This window comes from Vanessa cardui, chromosome 17, assembly GCF_905220365.1.
Source record: "Vanessa cardui chromosome 17, ilVanCard2.1, whole genome shotgun sequence".
Classification (NCBI taxonomy): Eukaryota; Metazoa; Arthropoda; class Insecta; order Lepidoptera; family Nymphalidae; genus Vanessa; species Vanessa cardui.
In genome coordinates this window covers 9,850,458-9,872,100 of record NC_061139.1, presented here as the reverse complement: position 1 = coordinate 9,872,100, position 21,643 = coordinate 9,850,458, and the positions used below count along the sequence as shown (strand labels likewise).

Genomic DNA, 21,643 nt, shown 5'->3' with positions numbered 1-21,643 from the left:
CGTGTCGTACCAGCCAGCGCTTCTTCCAGCCGTGCGTGCCGTGCTGCAGCACGTTGAGGTATCCGCGGCGCGCCACGGCGGCGGACACGCGCACCTCCTCGCAGTCGGGCACGAACAGCGCGCCGGCGCCCAGCAGCGAGCCCGCCAGCGCGCCCGCCGCGCCCCCCGCGCCCCACCCGCCCGCCGCCGCCGCTTTCTCCAGCAGCGCGCGCTCCGGAGAGCACAGCCTGCGCCGCCGACCATGACAGTTAGTATCATAGGAGTCACAGATAAAGAAAACACACTGCATCAGCCCCGTAACACATAAATGAGAGTTAGTATCAACCAGCCATAGATAAAGGAAAGACACTGTATCCGCCCCATAACACATAAATAAGAGTCATGATCATCTAAGATCCTTTAAACGTTTTGAATAACTAAATATTGAATTAGTAATGTAGGAGCAGTGGTTAATCACTTAGTATGAACCAGTCGTAGATAAAGAAAACACACTGTATCCGCCCCATAACACATAAATAAGAGCCAACGAATCATTACTGATGATCTAGGATCCTTTGAATGTATTGAATAACAAAACGTTGAATCAGTTATATTTTAAAATGTGAGGTTAATTTTTAAGGAACACGACACGCACATGGCAATTAGTATCATAGGAGTCACAGATAAAGAAAACACACTGTATCCGCACCCATAACACATAAATAAGAGCCAACGAATCATGACTGATGATCTAGAATCCTTTGAATGTTTTGAATAACAAAATGTTGAATCACTTAGATTTTAAAATGTGAGGTTAATTTTTAAGGAATACGACACGCACATGGCAATTAGTATCATAGGAGTCACAGATAAAGAAAACACACTGTATCCGCCCCATAACACATGAATAAGAGCCAACGAATCATAACTAATGATCTAGGATCCTTTGAATGCATTGAATAACAAAACGTTAAATCACTTAGATTTTAAAATGTGAGGTTAATTTTTAAGGAACACGACACGCACATGGCAATTAGTATCATAGGAGTCACAGATAAAGAAAACACACTGTATCCGCCCCATAACACATGAATAAGAGCCAACGAATCATAACTAATGATCTAGGATCCTTTGAATGCATTGAATAACAAAACGTTAAATCACTTAGATTTTAAAATGTGAGGTTAATTTTTAAGGAACACGACACGCACATGGCAATTAGTATCATAGGAGTCACAGATAAAGAAAACACATTGTACCCGCCTCATAACACATAAATAAGAGCCAACGAATCATGACTGATGATCTAGGATCCTTTGAATGCATTGAATAACAAAACGTTAAATCACTTAGATTTTAAAATGTGAGGTTAATTTTTAAGGAACACGACACGCACATGGCAATTAGTATCATAGGAGTCACAGATAAAGAAAACACACTGTATCCGCACCCATAACACATAAATAAGAGCCAACGAATCATGACTGATGATCTAGAATCCTTTGAATGTTTTGAATAACAAAATGTTGAATCACTTAGATTTTAAAATGTGAGGTTAATTTTTAAGGAATACGACACGCACATGGCAATTAGTATCATAGGAGTCACAGATAAAGAAAACACACTGTACCCGCCTCATAACACATAAATAAGAGCCAACGAATCATGACTGATGATCTAGGATCCTTTGAATGCATTGAATAACAAAACGTTAAATCACTTAGATTTTAAAATGTGAGGTTAATTTTTAAGGAAAACGACACTCACTCGAAGCTGCTGGCGCTGTGTATGGAGGACAGAAGACTGGGCGTCGAGATATCGGCCGAGACGCCTTCGTCCACCGGCGTGGCGGGTGATACCGCCGCATCCACGTCCTTGTTATTATTGCCTATTCTTCCTATAAATTACAAATATAAAATCATTAAATAAACAAGCCTTAAATATATAAATGACTGCCCTTAGTGCAGGTCATATAGCAAATGTTTCAGCATTCGAATAGTGTTAAGTGTTAATTCTGATAACAAGAGTCATTTAAATCAAGAATAGAAAAATAATCGTATAATAATTAATTTAACGCTTAAGTCAATTAATGATTTCAAATAAAGATCACGCCAAAGTCATCCCTTTTTTGAATCCGTAAACAATAAATATCAATGTATATGTATCCGTTAAGGGGTACCCTGTATGAGCTTGATGAACTTGGAGGCGAGGTCGCGCTCGCGCGGACTCATGTCCCACGGCTCGTACACGGCGTCGTCGCGCCCGTACGCGCACTCCGATGCAGCCTTCGCTGCCATGTTGCTAACCTCCTGTACATAACACATTCATTTGTAAACATACTGTATAATACTTGACACCAGTTTAATTTTTTTACCAGCGTCAAATTCTTACACTTTTGGCAAGATATTTAAATATTTATAGTTGTAGGACTAGAATAAAGGGGGGAGGTAACTGCGGCACCTGTCCTGGGGCCTCCATAAAAGCGGAATTGCCCACAATGGAGATTCCGACTAGTCAACAATTTTATGTAATACATATGTCAATATAAAGTCAAATTATGATAATGTTACTAACAGAATGTTCTACTGGTGAAAATGTTCAAATTATTATGTCAAATAAAATTATTAGGGCCTCCAATTCACTATTGCTTTTCTCCAGACTTTTATATCTGGCCATTTAATTAACAGTTTTTTTATTACTTTGATTTTAAGTATGGTATACCTTTTCTGTCTTAGTAAAGTCGTTAGGTGCGACTGTGTTCTCGTGTCCGTGACGGAGGCGTTCGCGGAGCGCCAGGAAGTGTCTTGTCCGACCGACTTGCTCCAGCCGAGTCATCTTCTCCAACTCCCACTGAAATCATAGCACCATTAGCTTCACTTCTCCTATTCATTTCGTGGGCAAGGCGGCGACAGTTTGAGAAACACTTTTGAGCAAAACTAAAAAGTTGCTAGTTGAATAAATTATTGAAATTTAAAATTTAAAAAAAGAATATAATTACCAAGCAGTTAAAAAAAGGGTGTATATTTGAGAATAATTATGTAAAATATATGTCTTTGTATAAATATTAAATATAAAGCTTATGTATTAAATGAAAAAGCGTGTATACTTCAAGGTTACAAATGTGTGATGGAGGTAAAATGTCTAGCGTCGTCCTATGAACTTTAACGAGAATAATATCACGTACAAGAGGATAAGGGCGAATCTACACTCCTTGAAAAATATTTCAAACAAAGTCATATCTAAATCTAAAAAAAAATATCTAAAGTTTTCACTGATTAATAGAACAATGCTATATCCTTTTCTTTCAAATGTCAAATCAATGTTGATAGAATGGGACGATTTAATGTTTAATATAGTTAACGCCGTTAAAGAAAGTATAACAAAAGATAGAAGTTTCGAGCACTTTACAGCGTTCGTGGTCACGGGTAGACAAGTAAAGTGCTCGAAACGTCGGGATGTTAAAAATAATTAACATACGCGATTCAAATCCGTTAAAAGTAGTTTTATTTCAATGTGTAATAATCGCGAAAATTTAAGACACCATTAAAAGATAGAAGTGTTTTAGCGAATGTAAGCCCGCCCTTGTAGAGATAGTAAAAAAAAAATCTAAATATATAATACTATTTGTTCATAGATATGCGTGAAGTAGAGATGAATGGGCAAGTAACCAGTACACAAATTACTTTTCAGTAGCTATTTAGTACGAATGACTAGAACACCAAATGAATGATTGCGCACATACTAAATAGCTAAGGAAACACATTTGTGGACCTGGAATTTATCGATAATGTCGAGCGGCCAATCATAGATCAGTTTGCGCCAGATACGTTTCTGTTTGAGTAAGAGAAAACAATCGTTAATGACTTCCGTTACAAGATCGATATTACATTAAAACCTTTTTACAAGTCTCTAAGATCAAAAGTAACGAAGAGGAAATATCAAAACACAAATACAGGAATCTTAGCGTTGCAAATAAAATCATATCCAAACTACTAGCTCAGAGAAAATAAATTACACCACAGAGAGAACACGAAAATCGTCTCACTGCCATAACAAACAATACGCTTACTCAATTAGCAAAGGAACATGCAAACTTTGTCGAGCGTGTCTCAACTCGGACTCATTACTTCTAATATTTATTGAAAAGTTAGCGACATTATAGAAAATCTAAAGATTTGGAAATGTAAATGAATGTCCAGACCTGATGATCGAATATGAGCGAGTCGCCGCGCGGGCGCCAGCCGTGCAGGTTTTCCTCCCCGCGCACGTAAGTGCCGCTCGTGTCCAACACGCGGCGCTGGCGTCGCTGCACGCCTACAGGGAAAACGGTGATAACATTTTATCGATAACAAATAGGCATGGCAAGAGTCGAGATGGCCCAGTGGTTAGAACGCGTGCATCTTAACCGATGATTGCGGGTTCAAACCCAGGCAAGCACCGCTGATTCATGTGCTTAATTTGTCTTTATAATTCATCTCGTGCTCAGCGGTGAAGGAAAACATCGTGAGGAAACCTAACTTTAACGCTAGCGTAACAAAAGGCATCGACCCATCAAGTATTTCACACACACACACACACACACACACACACACACACACACGGTCTGGGTTTTAAATTTATTAATTAAAATAATAGTAATTAGTCTTAAGAACTTATTGTAATACCCTTTAGAATTGTAATAACGTTGGGAAGGAACTGACTTCTGACACACGGTTAACACTAGTTCAGAAGTCAGGGCTGCACTATTGTAAGATGTAAGAAATGGTTAACAATAAAGCATTTTTATTATTATTATTATTTATTATTTGGACTGAATGCGGTTAGATCACGTGAGTGTGGGTGTGGTGGGGGGGGTGTCTTACCGGGCTCGAGCGCGCGGTGCAGGCTGAGCTCGTAGAGGCCGGTGTAGATCACGTGAGATTGGGGGTGGTGGGGGGGGGGGTGTCTTACCGGGTTCGAGCGCGCGGTGCAGGCTGAGCTCGTAGAGGCCGGTGAGGCGGTCGGCGCGCGCGGCGCGGGAGCCGAAGAGCGCGCGGCGCAGCGAGCGGCCCGCGCCCGTGCGCGCCTCGCGCCCCACCACCACCACAGACAGGTCTTTCGTCACGATGGCCGGCCGACCGCAGTTCTCCACCTGCGCGACACGCCCGTGGGCTCAGTCCGACACACACATCGTACACACATCGCGACCAAACGAATATCAGCAACACAAAAGACGCGCCCGTCATCTTAGTCCGGCGGGTACACTCATCGCGACCAAACGAATATCAGTAACACAAAAGACACAAACATTGGAAGACAAATATAATTAAGGGGTTGTCCATTAATCACGCGAGGCTTGAAAGGGGGGGGAGTGGTTTGATAAAAATCACGAAATTAACACAAGGGGGAAGGGGGGTGTAGTAAGATATCTCGTGTATTTATTTTTTCGTCTAATGCGCGATTTATGGTCCTTAATTTCAGAATAAAATAAGATTATAGTTTATACCTGTATTTAAATTAAGATAATATTCAGAAAATTTTAAGATTCGTTGTAGGTACTAAAAATACACGTGATGTTGAGAAGGGGGAGGGGGGGTGGCCTTAAACCTCACTACGTTTCACCAATGGGGGAGGGGGGGTTAAAAAATGCTAAAAAAAGATCACGTGATTAATGGACAACCCCTAATCTGATCATGAAATTAGATCGTAGACCGATGAAGTTTCGCGTGATTGATGTCCATTGATTAAATTAGGAAATTAATAATTTAGGAAAATACTTGGGCTTACACTTTTCTTGCTAAATAAACTAAACAATTGATAATTAATCGTCAGATGTGATATGAACAAGATATTTATTAGACGATATTTATTTTCTCAATAAACACGCTTAGACAACTTAAATTACCTCAAGGTAAGCACTGAGTGTAATGTACACGACTTCTCCGTTCGCGCTGACTCTGTTCAGGAGAGGCGATCCGTGCAGACTGCTGTCCCAGGCGGCTTCGAACCTAAGTACATAATTATGACCTCCGTCAAAGACAATATTTTGTAATATAAATTCGCATAAATCATCAATTTATTAAATACACAATCTTATAAACGTTTAATTTGACCAGAATTTTGCAAATTGCAGATTTTCTTGATATATCACCTAGCCTATGACATTTTTACACGTTAGCATATTAAAGAAAATTAACTTTTTTTAATACGTCCAAGAATTATTTTTAACCAATTTTAATCATGAATTAAGGCTCTAACTATCTCATTACAAAAAGTGGTTTAACTAAAAACTCTGGTTTAAACTAGGGTTTAAGCAAAAAACGTTATTATAAAAAAGGGTTTAGCGATAAACCATAGATTATACTGAGGACTAACGTTAAACCTCAGCGACTCTAGTTTTATGATGGTAAGGATTTTTGTAAACATTAATTTAACATTTCTTGAATAAAAATATTTCTCATTTCCAATTACCTGAACACAGCTCGGTCGTCCAACGACGGCCTTTCTCCGGGGAACAAGCCGAGAGACAGCGCTCCGTCTTCGTCGCCGTCGTTCGAGTCATCGTTGGGTTCTGGTGTGTTGCGAATACGTCCTGCGTTATGAAAATAACATAAATAATCACATCTATGTATATTACAATACTGTACATGTTAACAGGCCATTAACACACTATACATATATGTATGTTTTATCAAACTTTATAGTCAAGGTAAACTGAGATTAAGCCGTGAACCCCATTTTACTCCCTCGAGGAGTGAATAAAAAAAAGTATTCCTGGACTCAAACTATTTCCACATCTAATTTCATCTTAATTCATCTAAGGTTCATCTGGGTTTAAGCATGAAGAGATTATAGACGTATTTATCTTCAAATAGAATACCAGCCCTGAAGTTATCAGAATTTAAAAAATTACAAAAAGTAAAATGATCTTAATTGGTTATTTATTAAAGTTATGTTAAGTAATGTTCCTTACCAACGACGAGTTCCCTGACATCAGTCCACTGCAAGTCAGACGATGGCTCGTGAAGAATAGTGATGCGAATACGACGCTGGATGCCCTGGTGCAAGAGGAATAAGCCTCGGCACGGCAACTCGTCGCTGTGCTCCACAACCTGATGAAGAAGAAACAGACAAATGAAGACTACTTCCTTCTCCATATTACAGTATTCGATAGGTTTGCTAAGGTACTTGGTGGTAGGGCTTTGTGCTAGCCCGTCTGGGTAGGTACCACCCACTCATCAGTTATTCTTCCGCCAAATAACAGTATTCAGTATTGTTGTGTTCCGGTTTGAAGGGTGAGTGAGCCAGTGTAACTACAGGCACAAGGGACATAACATCTTAGTTCCCAAGGTTGGTGGCACATTGACGATGTAAGGAATAGTTAATGTTTCTTACAGCGTCATTAAATAATAAATAATAATAAATAAATATGAGACAACATCACATACATTACTCTGATCCCAATGTAAGTAGCTAAAGCACTTGTGTTATGGAAATCAGAAGTAACGACGGTACCACAAACACCCAGACCCAAGACAACATAGAAAACTAATGGTAATCTACATCGACTCGGCCGGGAATCGAACCCGGGACCTCAGATTGGCGTACCCATGAAAACCGGTGTACACGCCACTCGACCATGGAGGTCGTCAAATTGTCTATGGGTAATGGTGACCACTTACAATCAGGTGGCCCATATGCCCGCCAACCTATAACATAAAGGAAGGTCCTCACCGCCGGCACGTAGTCGCCGCTGGGCGCCAGCTCGCAGATCTCGAACCAGACGAGCAGGTCGTGCTTGGAGTGCAGGTGCGACGAGCAGCAGGGCGGCGCCACGCTGGCCGCGCCCCACTTGGGGCTGCGCACGGGCGCCGAGATGGGCAGCGACGGCGGCAGCATGCGGCGCGGCGGCGCTCGCCCCACCGGACCGTCCTGCTTCGCGTCCTGCCACACAACCGCCCGCCACTCACTCGACTACGCAAACCAGGCGCTCTCAAATTGATGCTATACAATGCTATTAGGCTGCGTTCACACCAAACTGACTGTTAGCCGCCGTAAGCAATTTATTGTATAGTACGACGTAAGCAACTTAGATGTACCATCGACAAAATTCGTAAAACCGATCACATCCGATTTGAGTACTATATCCCAAATTAACAATATTTATTTCTTATATAAATATGATCATGTAATATTTTTTTTTTACATACGATTACGATTACGATTTACATGCACTTGCTTTCTCGGGTTGAAATGACGCCAGAATATATAGCGACGAACAGCGTCGAATAGCGCGATAGGGAGCTATTTCTATTGGTTGAGTAAATCGGCAGTAACGCTATGCGTAGACGCTGATATTCGGCAGCCGACTAATATAGCGCTTCACGCCGCACCGCGGACGCTGATTGGCTACGTGAACGTTTACACAGGGGCTCAATTCGGCGGCTGACTATACATTTGGTTTGAACACGGCCATTTACATGTTCCAAATTCAAGTATTTTAATCGTAAATCCAAAAGTAAAGATAGGGAGTAGAAAGTTTAACATTATATCGACTAAATTTACAAAATGTTTTAGAAACAAATTATTAAAAGAAAAAGACTGGTATAAACAAATTTTAATTTATATATTACCTTGTGCAACGGGTGTTGCTGATAATGTCCGAACACTTCGAAAACAATCGGCTGTGATTTTATATATTCGACGAACGACTTCGTCACTGGAACTGTGATCTAAAACAATACGTATTTAGTTAAAATTCACCGCCTTTGAAGGTTTTCAAATCTAAATATCTTTTAATTTCTTTACTTACATTTTGCACGTGGTAGAATCCAAGAGGCGTGTTCTTTCCGGCATTCTTGACAGGCTCGGTCGAGAAAGCGTCCTCATTTCTATGTAAGAAACTGAAACAATAAGAAATACATATTTAATTAATATGACACATCACAACAACAGCCTATAAATTTCTGATTATTGGGCTAAGGCCTCCTCCCCCTTTAAGGGGTTTGGATCATATTCTACTTCACTGCTCCAATGCGGGTTGATTTTGACACACGCGTGGCAGAATTTCGTTGTAATTAATCACATGCAGGTTTCCTCACGATTTCTTTTACCACCGAACACGAGATGAATTTCAGACTAATTGATATATCATAACGTTACGTTACGTTACGATATATCAATTAGTTTGTACGTGAGGAAACCTGCATGTGATAACGTTATACAAGTTGAAGGTTAATCTCAAAACATTCCAGCATCACTCACTTGAACTGGCAGAACACGTCAGCGTAGTCGGTTGACACGCTGTGCGCCTGCAGTACTGTCACGCGGAACGTGAACTCGCGACCCAGCGTGAGGTGTTCGGGCAGGTCTTCCTCCTTCAGCTCCGAGGCCAGCGAGCTGTCGCCGCGGCCGCTGTCGGCGTCGCACTCACCTACCGCTAGTTCTGGTACCAAATACACATACGCGTCACCAATTAAGTCTTACTAATTTTAGAACATGACTTTTTTTTTATGGTATAGATTGGTGGACGAGCATATGGGCCACCTTATGATAAGTGGTCACCATCACCCATAGATAATGATGCTGTAGGAAATATTAACAATTCTTTACATCGTCAATGCGCCACCAACATTGGGAACTAAGATATTATGTTCCTTGTCTGTAGTTACACTGGCTCACTCACTCTTCAAACCGGAAAACAAGAATAGTACTCACTATTGTTGTTTACTGTTGTTTGACGGTGGAATAATTGATATGTGGTTGGTGCTTACTCAAACGGGCTTGTACAAAGCCCTACCACAAAGTAACAACAATGGAACAAAACTCTGTTAGATTTTAGTTTCAACTTCGATAACAATCGACGAACTTTGTGGTCGAGTAGAGTGTACACCAGTTTTCAGGGGTACGCTACTCCGAAGACTCGGATTCGATTCCCTGCCGAGTCGATGTAAAAATAGTTCACTAGTTACCTATATTGTCTTGAGTTTGGGTATTTGTGGTACCGTGGTTACTTTTGATTTTCCATAACACAAGTACTTTAGCTACTACAATGGTATCTGAGTATTATATTATATTCACCTTCAATCTTGATATTTGAGTCTTGTTCCGGTCGGTCTTCGATATTGATCGCGTTAATGGCGTTGTTCTTCTCAACGCTGGAAATCGCCTTGAGCCTAGACCGAGCCGGCACGATGTCGTCATCAAATGAGATTTTAGCTGACTGTTTTACACCAGCAGCGAATTCGGCGTTATCTAAACAAAAAATACAACCATTATCATACAAATTAATATTTAATTAGAAGTAAAGAAAACAGCATGTAAAATGACTGCTCTAGTCTTTTACTGGACTAAGGCCTCTTCTCCTTTTCAAAGGGTTTAGATCTATACGACCTCGCTGCCTCATGCACTTGTATCCAATACACATATTCGTCGTATACGAGACGCAACATAAACACACACACACACACACACACACAATTTAACACACACACACAATTTAACACACACACACAATTTCAGTACATGAAAATAAAGTGCCCAAAATTCTCATATGATCTACCCAATGGAATGGGACATTATATAACTGAGATATTAATTACTTACTTTTTTCGGCGTCGATGACCGCCTGTACAGCTACCCGGAGATAGCCCTTCACGTCTCCTTTCTCATTCACTATAGCCACCTTGTGAATGAGTGGAACCGGGTACAGAAGATTCGACAAGTATACGAAGCTCCTGAGAAACAAATCATTACGTCACTTCCACGAAATAAATCGATGATAATACGACGTTAGTAACATTATTGTTCACTGTTTACTTGGTGGTAGGGCTTTGTGCAAGCCCAAACAACAGTACTCAGTATTGTTGTGTTCCGGTTTGAAGGGTGACTGATCCAGTGTAACTACAGGCACAAGGGACATAACATCTTAGTTGCCAAGGTTGGTGGCACATTAACGATGTAAGGAATAGTTAATATTTCGTACAGCGTCATTGTCTATGGGCGATGGTGACCACTTACCATCTGATGGCCCATATGCTCGTAAGCCAACCTATACCATAAAAAAAAACAATAATAAAGACAACAACAATAAAGATATCTGACTGGACTAAGTAATTTTAGCTCACCGTCCAACAAGACGGAACCACGGGAATCTATCGTAGAACGGATCACCGCCGGTGACCGACTCGATGTTGTGATCGGGCGAGGTGGGCGACAGCTCCGCCTCGTTGTGGTACATCTCGCGCATCAGCTCTAAGCGTTGCCTGCGAATATACACTTTAAACATTAGACCATATGATACATAATCGCTCAACCGAATTGTGCATCAAAACAACAATGACTTAGAAAAGCTTGGAACATATTTTGGCAGACGAATTGAATGCAGCACGTGCAAGCAAATAAGATATACGATATTTTAAGTAACATCGAAAAAGTAATTATTTTTATTATATTTATAAATTATATAAAACAAGCATGCCAACAATACATTTTATATTCTATCTCAATTTTATCAGTAGCTCGATTAGTTAATGGCCGTACAAAGTGTTCGTAATTTTGTTGTATGATGATGTTGTGCAGGTTTGATAAGCTCCTGAAATGCAGCGAAATACGGACATAGGACACATCGAACGCAAAAATATACTTCCTTCGTGATTTCGTTTCTCACACATCTGCTCATAAAAGCCTGGCATTACGCAGTCCGCCTCGACAATACTCATATGATCTAAAAGCCTCACAACATTACAAAAGCATGACTGCCGATGTCGACGAAAGCGTAAAATAAAGTCCGTCTCGTTCACATCACATCGAAGGCAGAAACAAAACAGTATGTGTAGCCCTCGCATTAACTCTCACACGATCAACAGAACGGAGGCCGCCTCAAAGTCCAAGTATCGATCTAAATCGTCCCCGAAACGAAGCGCAACTAGTATATCCGTCTCGCTCTGCTTTGTTTCTCCTGAGGCACAAACCTCGAGGGCAGCAGGTTGGCGAGCGAGAGGCGCGTGTTGGCAGCGCAGGCGGAGATACAGTGCAGGAGCGCGGGGTCGGCGGGCGCGGGGGGCGCGGGCGCGGGCGCGGGGGGCGCGGGCTCGTCGTCGGCGCACGCGCTCTCGTTCATGTTGTATATCTGCCGCATGAGCTCCAACCGGTGGCTATGGACAACACACCGCTTGCACGCCTGCCCTGCGCTCGGGCGCCGCCACAGCCCAACTAACCCTCGCTTATAATCTATACCCACACCTACTGAATACTTTAACCCTATAACCTAACCTTTTCGATTTACCTGTCTTTATTCCAATTTTATCCACCTATGTACGACACCTCTTGTGTAATATCGAGGTATAGTACGACACAACTTAGATGTCGCATCGGCAAAATTCGTAAAAACCGAGCACATCCGAATTGAGTACGCTATCCCAAATTATCAATATTTATTTCTTATGCGAATATGATCTTTGTACAAATGTAATAACTTGTAATATCATATGACCGAATACATTCGTCAATTTGACGCGTCGATTTACATGCACTTGTTTTCTCTGACGCGTGATTCTATAGCGACGAATAGCGTCGAATGGCGCGATTGGGAGCTATTTCTATTGGTCGTATAAATCGGCAGTAATCGGTTTTATTTTCATTCCATTGCATTTTCCGATGCTACATCTAATTTGTGTCGTACTATACATGATTATAATAAATATGTGTGTTGATCAATATGTAAGCATATTTATGTAAATAAATATAATAAGCAGCAAACAAAAAAAGCATCGTCATAAATATTTATGCACATGTACAATTTCATTTGTAATATATACTTACCTACCGTATAATTCGTGTTATAACATATCATGTATAAAACTATATATACGGACTTAATAAATGGTTTATTCCGTCGACTACCTAATCGTATAAGTAAAAAAATATAATACATATTGCTACAGCAAAAGATGAATATTAAAAAAAAAATAAAAAAAATTGAACAACGAAAAAATAACAATACAACGAAATGCAAATAAATATAATAATTCGTTCATGTTAAATAATGTGAAATAATTATATAAAAACTAAATATAAATAAAGTATGATGTAGTCGATATCTTTCAATATATTTGTAAGATTACAAAAACTAAACTAAACTAACTCTTTTAGACTTATTCTTACGTCCTCTAAGAATAAGATTTAATCTATAATATATTATTTACATATTTAGTGTAGATAGTAATTAAAATATAAAAGACCTACAAAACTAGATCTATATCGATAAAGTTGTTATCGAGTATCTACACTACAAACTCTCGTTAGCTCCAAAAATTACTACAAAAATTCCTGAACGTAATTTATAAACAGCGTAAACCTATTCGTTGCAAGAAACCACTATCACAAGTCACAACGGAAAATTAGTAACTCCATCCAGCCTCGGATCTACTGGTAAACCGTCACGACAGGAAATGGTTTTTTTTTATTTCAAAACATATTAATTTCTAATTTTGCTGTCATAATATGGGTGTCGAAAAGTATCCCTAACTAGCGACCAGCCCCGGCTTCGCACAGGTGCAATATGGGTACTAAATATATACTACAGATTTATTTTATTTAGTACAACACATTAGAGATTTCAATTGTGTTACTATACTATATTGTCCATGTATTATATACAAAAACCTTTCTCTCGAATCACTTTAATTATTAAAAAAAAAAACCGTTGCGTAATTTATGCAGCGGTAAACGACTTTGTTTAATAATATATGATGTTTTTTAGTCTTAATTATTATATCAAAGCATTAAAAGTTCCTTATGGTTTTCACAAATCAATTCACCAGTAGATATATATATGTAATAGTTGTATGTCTTTATATACAATCGCTATTCTCAGTATGGAAGGAAGGTTCTGTCTCGGCAACACCGTAGATCCGAGGCTGTTTATTAAGCGAGAGTAGTCTGTGGGGGGGGGGCGGTCTTACCGCAGCTTTTCGAGCGTCCAGTAGTGCGTGGCGCCGTTCTTGGTGTCGGTGACCTCGACGGCGACGACGGTGGGCGCGGAGGGGCGGTAGTCGTCGTCGCCGTCGTCGCGCGGCGCCAGCTCGGCGGGCAGCGGCGAGTACGGCGTGTCAGTCAGCAGCGTGAACTGGAACTGCACCTTCTTGCGCAACTCCACGGATATCGCGTTCGCTTCCTGCGACGGTTGAATATCTCTTATAGTAAAATTATTAATTCGAGTCAGTAAAATGACATTTCCAGTGTTGCAGGTTTTTAATCTCAAATAAATAGTGAATTTTAATACGTTGGTAAGGTCCATATTTTTAAAATCGTATTATTTCATACAATATGTATTAAATATTTATAATAAAAAAAAAAACGCTTTGATACTTAATAAAATAAAGCATGACTAAATGTCTATGTCTATTGATTGCCGAACAGTATCAGTGACAGTTGCACTTGTCATTTTACTGACTCGAATTAAAAATCGTACTATATGTCACTAATTAATGTATAGTACGACACAACTTAGATGTCACATCGGCAAAATTCGTAAAACCGATCACATCCGAATTGAGTACGCTATCCTAAATTATCAATATTTATTTCTCATGCGAATATGATCTTTGCACAAACGTAATAACTTGTAATATCATATAACATAATATATTCGTCAATTTGACGCGTCGATTTACATGAACCTGCTTTCTCTGACGCGTGAATCTATAGCGACGAATAGCGTCTAATGGCGCGATAGGGAGCTATTGTAAATCGTCAGTAATGGGTTTCATTTTCATTCCATTGCATTTTCCGATGCTACATCTAATTTGTGTCGTACTATACCTTTTTATCTGCACAAAAACTGATATGTGTTAATTTCCTTCAGCTACGACTGAATCTTAAATTTAGGTACCGAATTTAGGCACAACCTACATATGAGAAAGAGACAGCAATATCAAATTAGTTTCGTTTAGAAATTGAGTCACAGAATCAGCTCCATAAAAATGCTTGACCACGACATTGATCCATGTTAATGTTACAACTCTAGTGTAGTTATTACACTAACCTTGAGGAAGATCGCGTTCCCCCACAGGTCGTCCCTGAGCGAGGTGAACTGATGGTACTTCCACTTGCGGAAGGCCCAGGCCGCCAGTCCCACCTCGCGCGCCGACCAGCATTCTGTCTCAAACAGGGGATTCACTACCCCACAATATCACACGCTTACTGTTATTGCATACTTTTCGTGTAATTACACCTCTTAGGTAAGATTTTGGAAGATCTCATCGTATAGCATATCATTTCGTTGAAAGGTTATGTGGCATTACAGAACGGTAAATCTAAATAGTATCAAGTTACACGAGTTATCTCCTAACATAAAGCCGCCAGTTCGAATCTTACTCTCTGGCAATTTTCACCCAATTTTAATGAAACCTTTGTTAGGTTTCATTTGGAGGGAACAATATAAATCCAAAAATTAAAGTGATCTTAAACGCGATTTATATGTGCTACATATTTAATTATATTAATATCGTATCTCGCATCCGGAGCTGGATGCGAATAGCCCAAGAATTATCACAGTGGCGTGCAATTGGATAGACCTATGCCCAGCAGTGGACGAACATGGGTTGATTATTGATATTGTATCGCTTGTACCAAATAACCTGATATCTTTAAGAACATAAGCAATGTATATATTTTTACAATTTCAAAACACTAAAATTTGTCACGAACGCTCCTGAACATAGGAGGATGCTAAAATGTTAAAAATCCTATCGCTCATCCAGAATGACATCGTCACAATTATATAGATGTCAATCAAAAACTATTGAAACAATAATTCTGACAATATTACACTAGAAAGTATGTACGAAATGAGATCGGTTGGAATGAAAAAGTCAGTTTAGAGATTTTTCCAATTGTGACGATGTCGTTCTGGATGAGCGCTATGTCTTACCCAAGAGGATGTGCGAGTATTAGATGAAATTATACCTAAACCGAATTGTCTGGTGGGGTATGTTCAGTTAAAATGACATAACGATATAAATAGTATGGACATACCGAATATATCCTCGTCGTTGTGGAAGTCCTCCGGCGTGTAGGAACTGTACATGGACATGGTGACGCTCTGCTCTTCCACTTGCCTCTGAAGTGCGTCGATACGAGCTTCGTAGTTCTAGAAGGAATCCAAACAAGGACCATAAGCAACTTTGATTAGTTATTTTATGATTAAAATTACCCTTTCTAAGTAGATTCCAACAAATGGATTAGCCGTAAAAGTTTAGGAGCAACTTTTTAATCAAAAATTAATAAAATGTATGTGCCTTGATCAAAAATCTAAAGAAAACTAACTCCAACGATTCCTATTAAATACTTTTTTTATCATGTGTATGATCTTGAATAGATGTTCTTTCTTTGAGCTTGTACAACAATATACAATCGCAACTAATAATTTACGTAGAAGTGATCTTTTGAAAAGAATTTATCTTTTATAATGAGCTATAATTCCTTGAAAACTTTTTGGATCAAGAATATTTTTTCTGCTATAATAAATTATTATATCTTTTCAGTTATATATTCCGTGAAAATAAACCCTAACTTCAGTAGAATATAGCGTACCTTTCGCTGCTCTTCAAATTGTTGATCAGCGTGTTCCTTCTCTCTGCGGAACTGTTCTTCCAAGGCCATTAATCGTTTCTGCATTTCGGCCTTCAAATCAATTCCCTGCTTCTCCAGTAGCTCGCATTGCGCAAAGTCCCAATCGACGGTCTCCGTGTCACTTGGTGCTGATGTTAAGAATAACAAATTTTAATTATTTACTAAAAGTAGTTAAATAAAAATTAAGGAATTTTTACCGAAAAACCAACGAAAAGCTCAGCAGTTACTCTTATAAATAAACTAAGACAAAATAATCTTGATACTTGCTTTAGGATAGATAGTTATTCATTGATAGTTTCTTTTAGCATACTTTTTATATTAGTTACATTTTATTAAATTAAATAAAAAATAAATAAATAACTGATACGTGCATCACAATCAGTTAATTCAATTTATCGTATGTGTTATTTATACAACACACTTATTTGTACCGTTTGTTCAGGGTTCTTATAACATTCAATGACATTGTTACCGCACTTAAAAATAGCAGAGCCGATTTTGCTTGAGAAGAAAACAAAAAGAATTACTATTGATAGGTCTTATTATGCTAACGTTTTTTATTGAGAAATATTGGGAATCGATATACAAATAGTTACGTTTCTATAAACACTAAGAGCAAGATTGCTCGGTGGGTCAAGTTGGGACCCACTATTGAGGTTTCCAAGTATTTAACTGCTGTTTATACCCTCATGAATGAGCCTATATGACCCAATGGTTAGAACGCGTGCATCTTAACCAATGATTGCGAGTTCAAACCCAGGCAAGCACATATCAGGAATCTTCATGTAGTTAATTTGTGTCTATAATTCTACTCGTGCTCGGCGGTGAAGGAGAACATCGTGAGGAAACCTGCATGTGTCTAATATAATAGAAATTCAGCCATATGTATATTCCACCAGCCCGCATTGGAACAGCGTGGTAGAATATGTTCCGAACCTTCTCCTCAAAGGGAGAGGAGGCCTTAGCCTATCAGGGGGAAATTTACAGGCTGTTACTTTTTACTGTACTTTTATATCCTGCTCTATGTGTAATTAAAAAATTAAGGCAATTCTTACCGCTATCCGTATTCGTTCCGGGGGTATCGTTGACTGTATCCTTGTTGGACACAGGTTCCTCGCGTGGCTGTCCGGGGTGAGTGAATCGGAAGACGTGGTTCTTTCCCAGGATCACGCGGGATCCAGTCTTCAGAATTATGGGTTCGTTTACCTGCATACAAAAAAAATCTTATATTTACCATAATCATATATAATGAAAAATGCCTTTAAAAATTGAAGAAACTTAGTAAGTGGTTTCAACTACAAAAATAGCTAAGTACATATGTTCGTTTTTAAAACGGTCGTTGCATTTGTTACACAAATTAAGGCTAGTATGTATATTTTACCGAAGCACGGATTCTCTTTTTGAATATGTTTTATAATTTTTTTTCTGTAAAGAATACATATACAGCTATCATTGTATCAGTGCTCATAATTTTAAAAGTACTAATCTCTACACATACCTATAAACACAGCATGGAAATTTACAATATTGCTCTCTAAAATTCTAAAGATACATCCCTTCAATCCGGGATGTTTGTCAGAAGAACTGCTAAGCCGGTACAAAAATCGTTCAAGCCCTAACACCTTATCACTTTTCCTAAATAAGACCCAATATACCTAAAATTCCAATTCCATAACACTCACCTCTCGTCCATTGACGTAAATAAGTGCACCGCGGTGCGGTATAAGGCAGATCACGCCATCCGTGTTCTCGAAGATGCAGTGCTCGCTCAGGATGTGGGAGCCGCAGAGCTGGATGTCCTGCGGGACTTGGCCCTCAGCGGTGCCGAGGCGTGTCACACCTGGAAACAGCAGCAGTTTGTAATAATCCGGCTCATTTTGACCAAAATCCTGTTATGATTAATGCCATAAAGACTTTACCAAATATATAATGCACTCCATCAATAATCTAAAACTATGCCTTAGTTGACAGCTGATAACTCTAGATAGGTAGACTGGTATTGGACATGGTCTACCCGTGACCACGAACGCTGTAAAGTGCTCGAAACGTCGGGATGTCCAAAATAATTAATATACGCGATTAAAATTCGTTATAACTAGTTTTATTAAAATGTGTAATAATCGCGAAAATTTAAGACAACATTACATCAACACTTCGATACAAAAAATATATATAAAAAAGTATTTCTGGTCAAGATCCCAAACCATAAACAAAGAAGAGCATAGACAAACCTAATTGGTAACAAAGTCGTCAAACTGAAAACTAACAGTTTGTTTAAAGAAATATTTCCCCGATCCTCGTAAATATACTGCCTGATCGAAGCAACGAAACAAACTGTAACCCAACCGCATTAAAGAGTCACTCGATCTCGTAATACGATCTTAGGTTTTATGTTATCGATACGTAAATAGTGAAGGGCATATAGAGGTCACATTACGCGTATTTTATATATGTCGAATTATTTTAAACTAGTAACCGTGGCTTCGCTTTCTTGGAGTTAAAGTTTGCATTACAAATTTCAACAAATTCAGTTCAGCGGTTTAAGAGCAACAGACAGACAGACAGAGTTACTTTCACATTTATAATAATATTATAGATTAATTAATTTATATATATTAATTTTATTTTAATTCCGCTCTCAACTTACCGTCTTTGATGTAATAGAGAAGACATTCGGAGAGATTGGGATCCTCGTTCAAGTTGACCAAGTGGGGAGTTTTCTTGGGCGAGTAAACGCCGACAGTGACGCCCTCTTTGACAGCGAGACCCATTTCAGCGAACACCGCTTCGCGCTGCACGCGGATTTGCTCGGTGCGCTTCAGTTTCTCTTCCCAGGTTTCGTTGAGTTCTGTTGGGTTTACATTCAGTGAATACCTTCACAATTGAATAGAAATATTCAATGTATCACATTAAATATTTAAATACTATGTATATGTTGTTAAAGCCGAGATGGCCCAGTGCATCTTAACCAATGATTGTGGATTCAAACCCGGGCAACCCTGAATATTCATGTGATTAATATGTGTTTATAATTCATTTCGTTGGTAACTTGATGTGACTAATTTCATCGAAATTCTACCACACGTGTGTTCATCAACCCGCGTTGGAGTAAAATATTCCATGTTCCAAACATTCCCCTCAAAAAAAAAAAACAGATAAAAGACCTTATCCCAGCAGTGGGAAATTTACAGGAGTTTAATGTAATGTAAGTAAAATGTATTTGTGTTAAATGCATGATAATGTGTGTATTTTTTTTCAATTTCATATATTGAATGGAAGATATATGAAGATAAAATAAAATAAAGCATAGTATACCTGCGATAAGCTTTTCAGAGGCCTGTAACTGATCGACAGCTTCTTCAGCGATGGTGGTCGCTGCTCGAGACAGCTTGGGAGACAACGCAGATTCAGACTCGCTCTTCTTGCGCATCGGCGACGCATTCTCTTCTCCTGCTTTACCATAAGAAATATTTTTTATGGTACAAGAGAATAATATTAAAACACTTCCATTCCAAAATATAAGTGTCATGTCACAAATTTACGTGATTCTATCCAATAAGAAGAATGTACGATATATTTTTTTTAATTGGATTTCAATTGCAACCAATCACCGAGTGATCTTTTCAAACAATCTCGTGCGCACCTCGTGCGGTAAAAAATCAATACAAGTGCTGAAACTGACAATATTCCAACTTAAATAACACTTGGTCCAACTTTGATTCGATTATATTTTAATAAATACACAATAGCTACTATACATGCTAAGCGATTTAAATAATCAATCTGTTTCTATCGTTTATTTAAATATAATATATATGTTGTCAAAATTGGACCTGGCTGATGATGATTATTATCTGAAAACAAATTTTTCAACGGACATAAATAGTAGAAAAACATGCGAAGCTATGAAGCTTGTTTGCAAAACATTTATAAAAAGTATAATATATCCGTTCGCGACGTTATTTTACATTAAAAACTATTTTCTTAAAACTGTTTAGAGCTGACTTCATATTATATACATTAATCTTTTATTCAGATTCGAATTTCTTCATATTTTTTTTTAAATGCCGCGAACGGTCGATGACTCTGAGCATTTTAAATTTTAAAGTGACACAAAAAAGTATTTATTGATGCAAGTTGTAAAACTCTTTAGTTATTAATAAAATGCTCAGTTTATTCAATACATACTTCAATACATAATATTTTTGTATTAAAACATTCGTAACTTACATTCCTACCAATTCGATATAAACCAACACCAATATATAAATATAAGCGCAGTTATAATATTACATAACGAAACAATACGTATGTACCTACAAGAAGTGACGATTATATAAAATCATGTACTAAATAAGTACGCCTACAACGCCACAAGCTCTGGATAAGGGTGCAATTCTTTTTTTTTTCAGGTGTTGGGTTGCCAGTGTAAGTGTCAGAAGTGAATTAATCATATTTTTTGTCCTGGCAACCCTGAGGAGGCAAAGCGTACAGGTGGGGTGTACATATGCGATGCGCAAGCCTCTTTGCTTTTACTTACTGGTAGGCTGTTCTTTCTTTTCATAAACGACTCTACCATCTGGTCCTTCGCAATTGAAAATAAAAGTTCACTTTAGTATAGAAAAAAATCAACGTTTGTGGCGTTTAGTTCGTTCTAGCTTTTTTTTTTTAAACGTACAAACACACAAGACGAACTATTATGTCACATGACGTCTAAGCCTAAACGAGTGGTGATCTGTAACAGATCTCTTACCTTCTTCGACGTCGATGCCTTCGGCCTTGAGTAGTTCGCGAAGCTTGAGTATTTCTTCTTTGAGTTCTCTGATGAGTTTCGCATTGGCGTCCTCGTTGACAACGGCCTTGCAAACGATTTGCTTGGCGCGATCTGCGTATCTGTTGGAGATCGTTCTCTTCAAATATTAGTATCCCACAGATTAAATATATTATGTAATAATGTGATTATTTTCTTAGATATGATTTGATGACGATGATAATGATAAATAACATTAAAATAATTTTGAAAGTATAATCTTATTATACATATCTAATT

General features: G+C 38.6%; 1 protein-coding gene across 1 annotated transcript in view; it reads right to left on the bottom strand.

The window, feature by feature from the left end:
- Nucleotides 1-21,643, bottom strand: part of LOC124536695 (kinesin-like protein unc-104) — a 103,110-nt gene that overhangs the window by 1,705 nt on the left and 79,762 nt on the right. The window contains exons 11-37 of the mRNA XM_047113255.1: nt 21,347-21,486; nt 21,134-21,178; nt 19,909-20,043; nt 19,241-19,441; nt 18,276-18,433; nt 17,649-17,799; nt 16,555-16,721; nt 15,997-16,111; nt 15,005-15,138; nt 13,923-14,134; nt 11,931-12,113; nt 11,085-11,222; nt 10,564-10,694; nt 10,039-10,212; nt 9,223-9,403; nt 8,771-8,861; nt 8,592-8,690; nt 7,693-7,902; nt 6,932-7,070; nt 6,430-6,550; nt 5,864-5,966; nt 4,930-5,110; nt 4,181-4,293; nt 2,701-2,829; nt 2,159-2,288; nt 1,747-1,876; nt 11-227 (exon numbers count right to left, since the gene is read on the bottom strand). Coding sequence (XP_046969211.1) covers nt 11-227; nt 1,747-1,876; nt 2,159-2,288; nt 2,701-2,829; nt 4,181-4,293; nt 4,930-5,110; nt 5,864-5,966; nt 6,430-6,550; nt 6,932-7,070; nt 7,693-7,902; nt 8,592-8,690; nt 8,771-8,861; nt 9,223-9,403; nt 10,039-10,212; nt 10,564-10,694; nt 11,085-11,222; nt 11,931-12,113; nt 13,923-14,134; nt 15,005-15,138; nt 15,997-16,111; nt 16,555-16,721; nt 17,649-17,799; nt 18,276-18,433; nt 19,241-19,441; nt 19,909-20,043; nt 21,134-21,178; nt 21,347-21,486 — 3,928 coding nt within the window. The remainder of the gene's footprint in view (nt 1-10; nt 228-1,746; nt 1,877-2,158; nt 2,289-2,700; nt 2,830-4,180; nt 4,294-4,929; nt 5,111-5,863; nt 5,967-6,429; nt 6,551-6,931; nt 7,071-7,692; nt 7,903-8,591; nt 8,691-8,770; nt 8,862-9,222; nt 9,404-10,038; nt 10,213-10,563; nt 10,695-11,084; nt 11,223-11,930; nt 12,114-13,922; nt 14,135-15,004; nt 15,139-15,996; nt 16,112-16,554; nt 16,722-17,648; nt 17,800-18,275; nt 18,434-19,240; nt 19,442-19,908; nt 20,044-21,133; nt 21,179-21,346; nt 21,487-21,643) is intronic.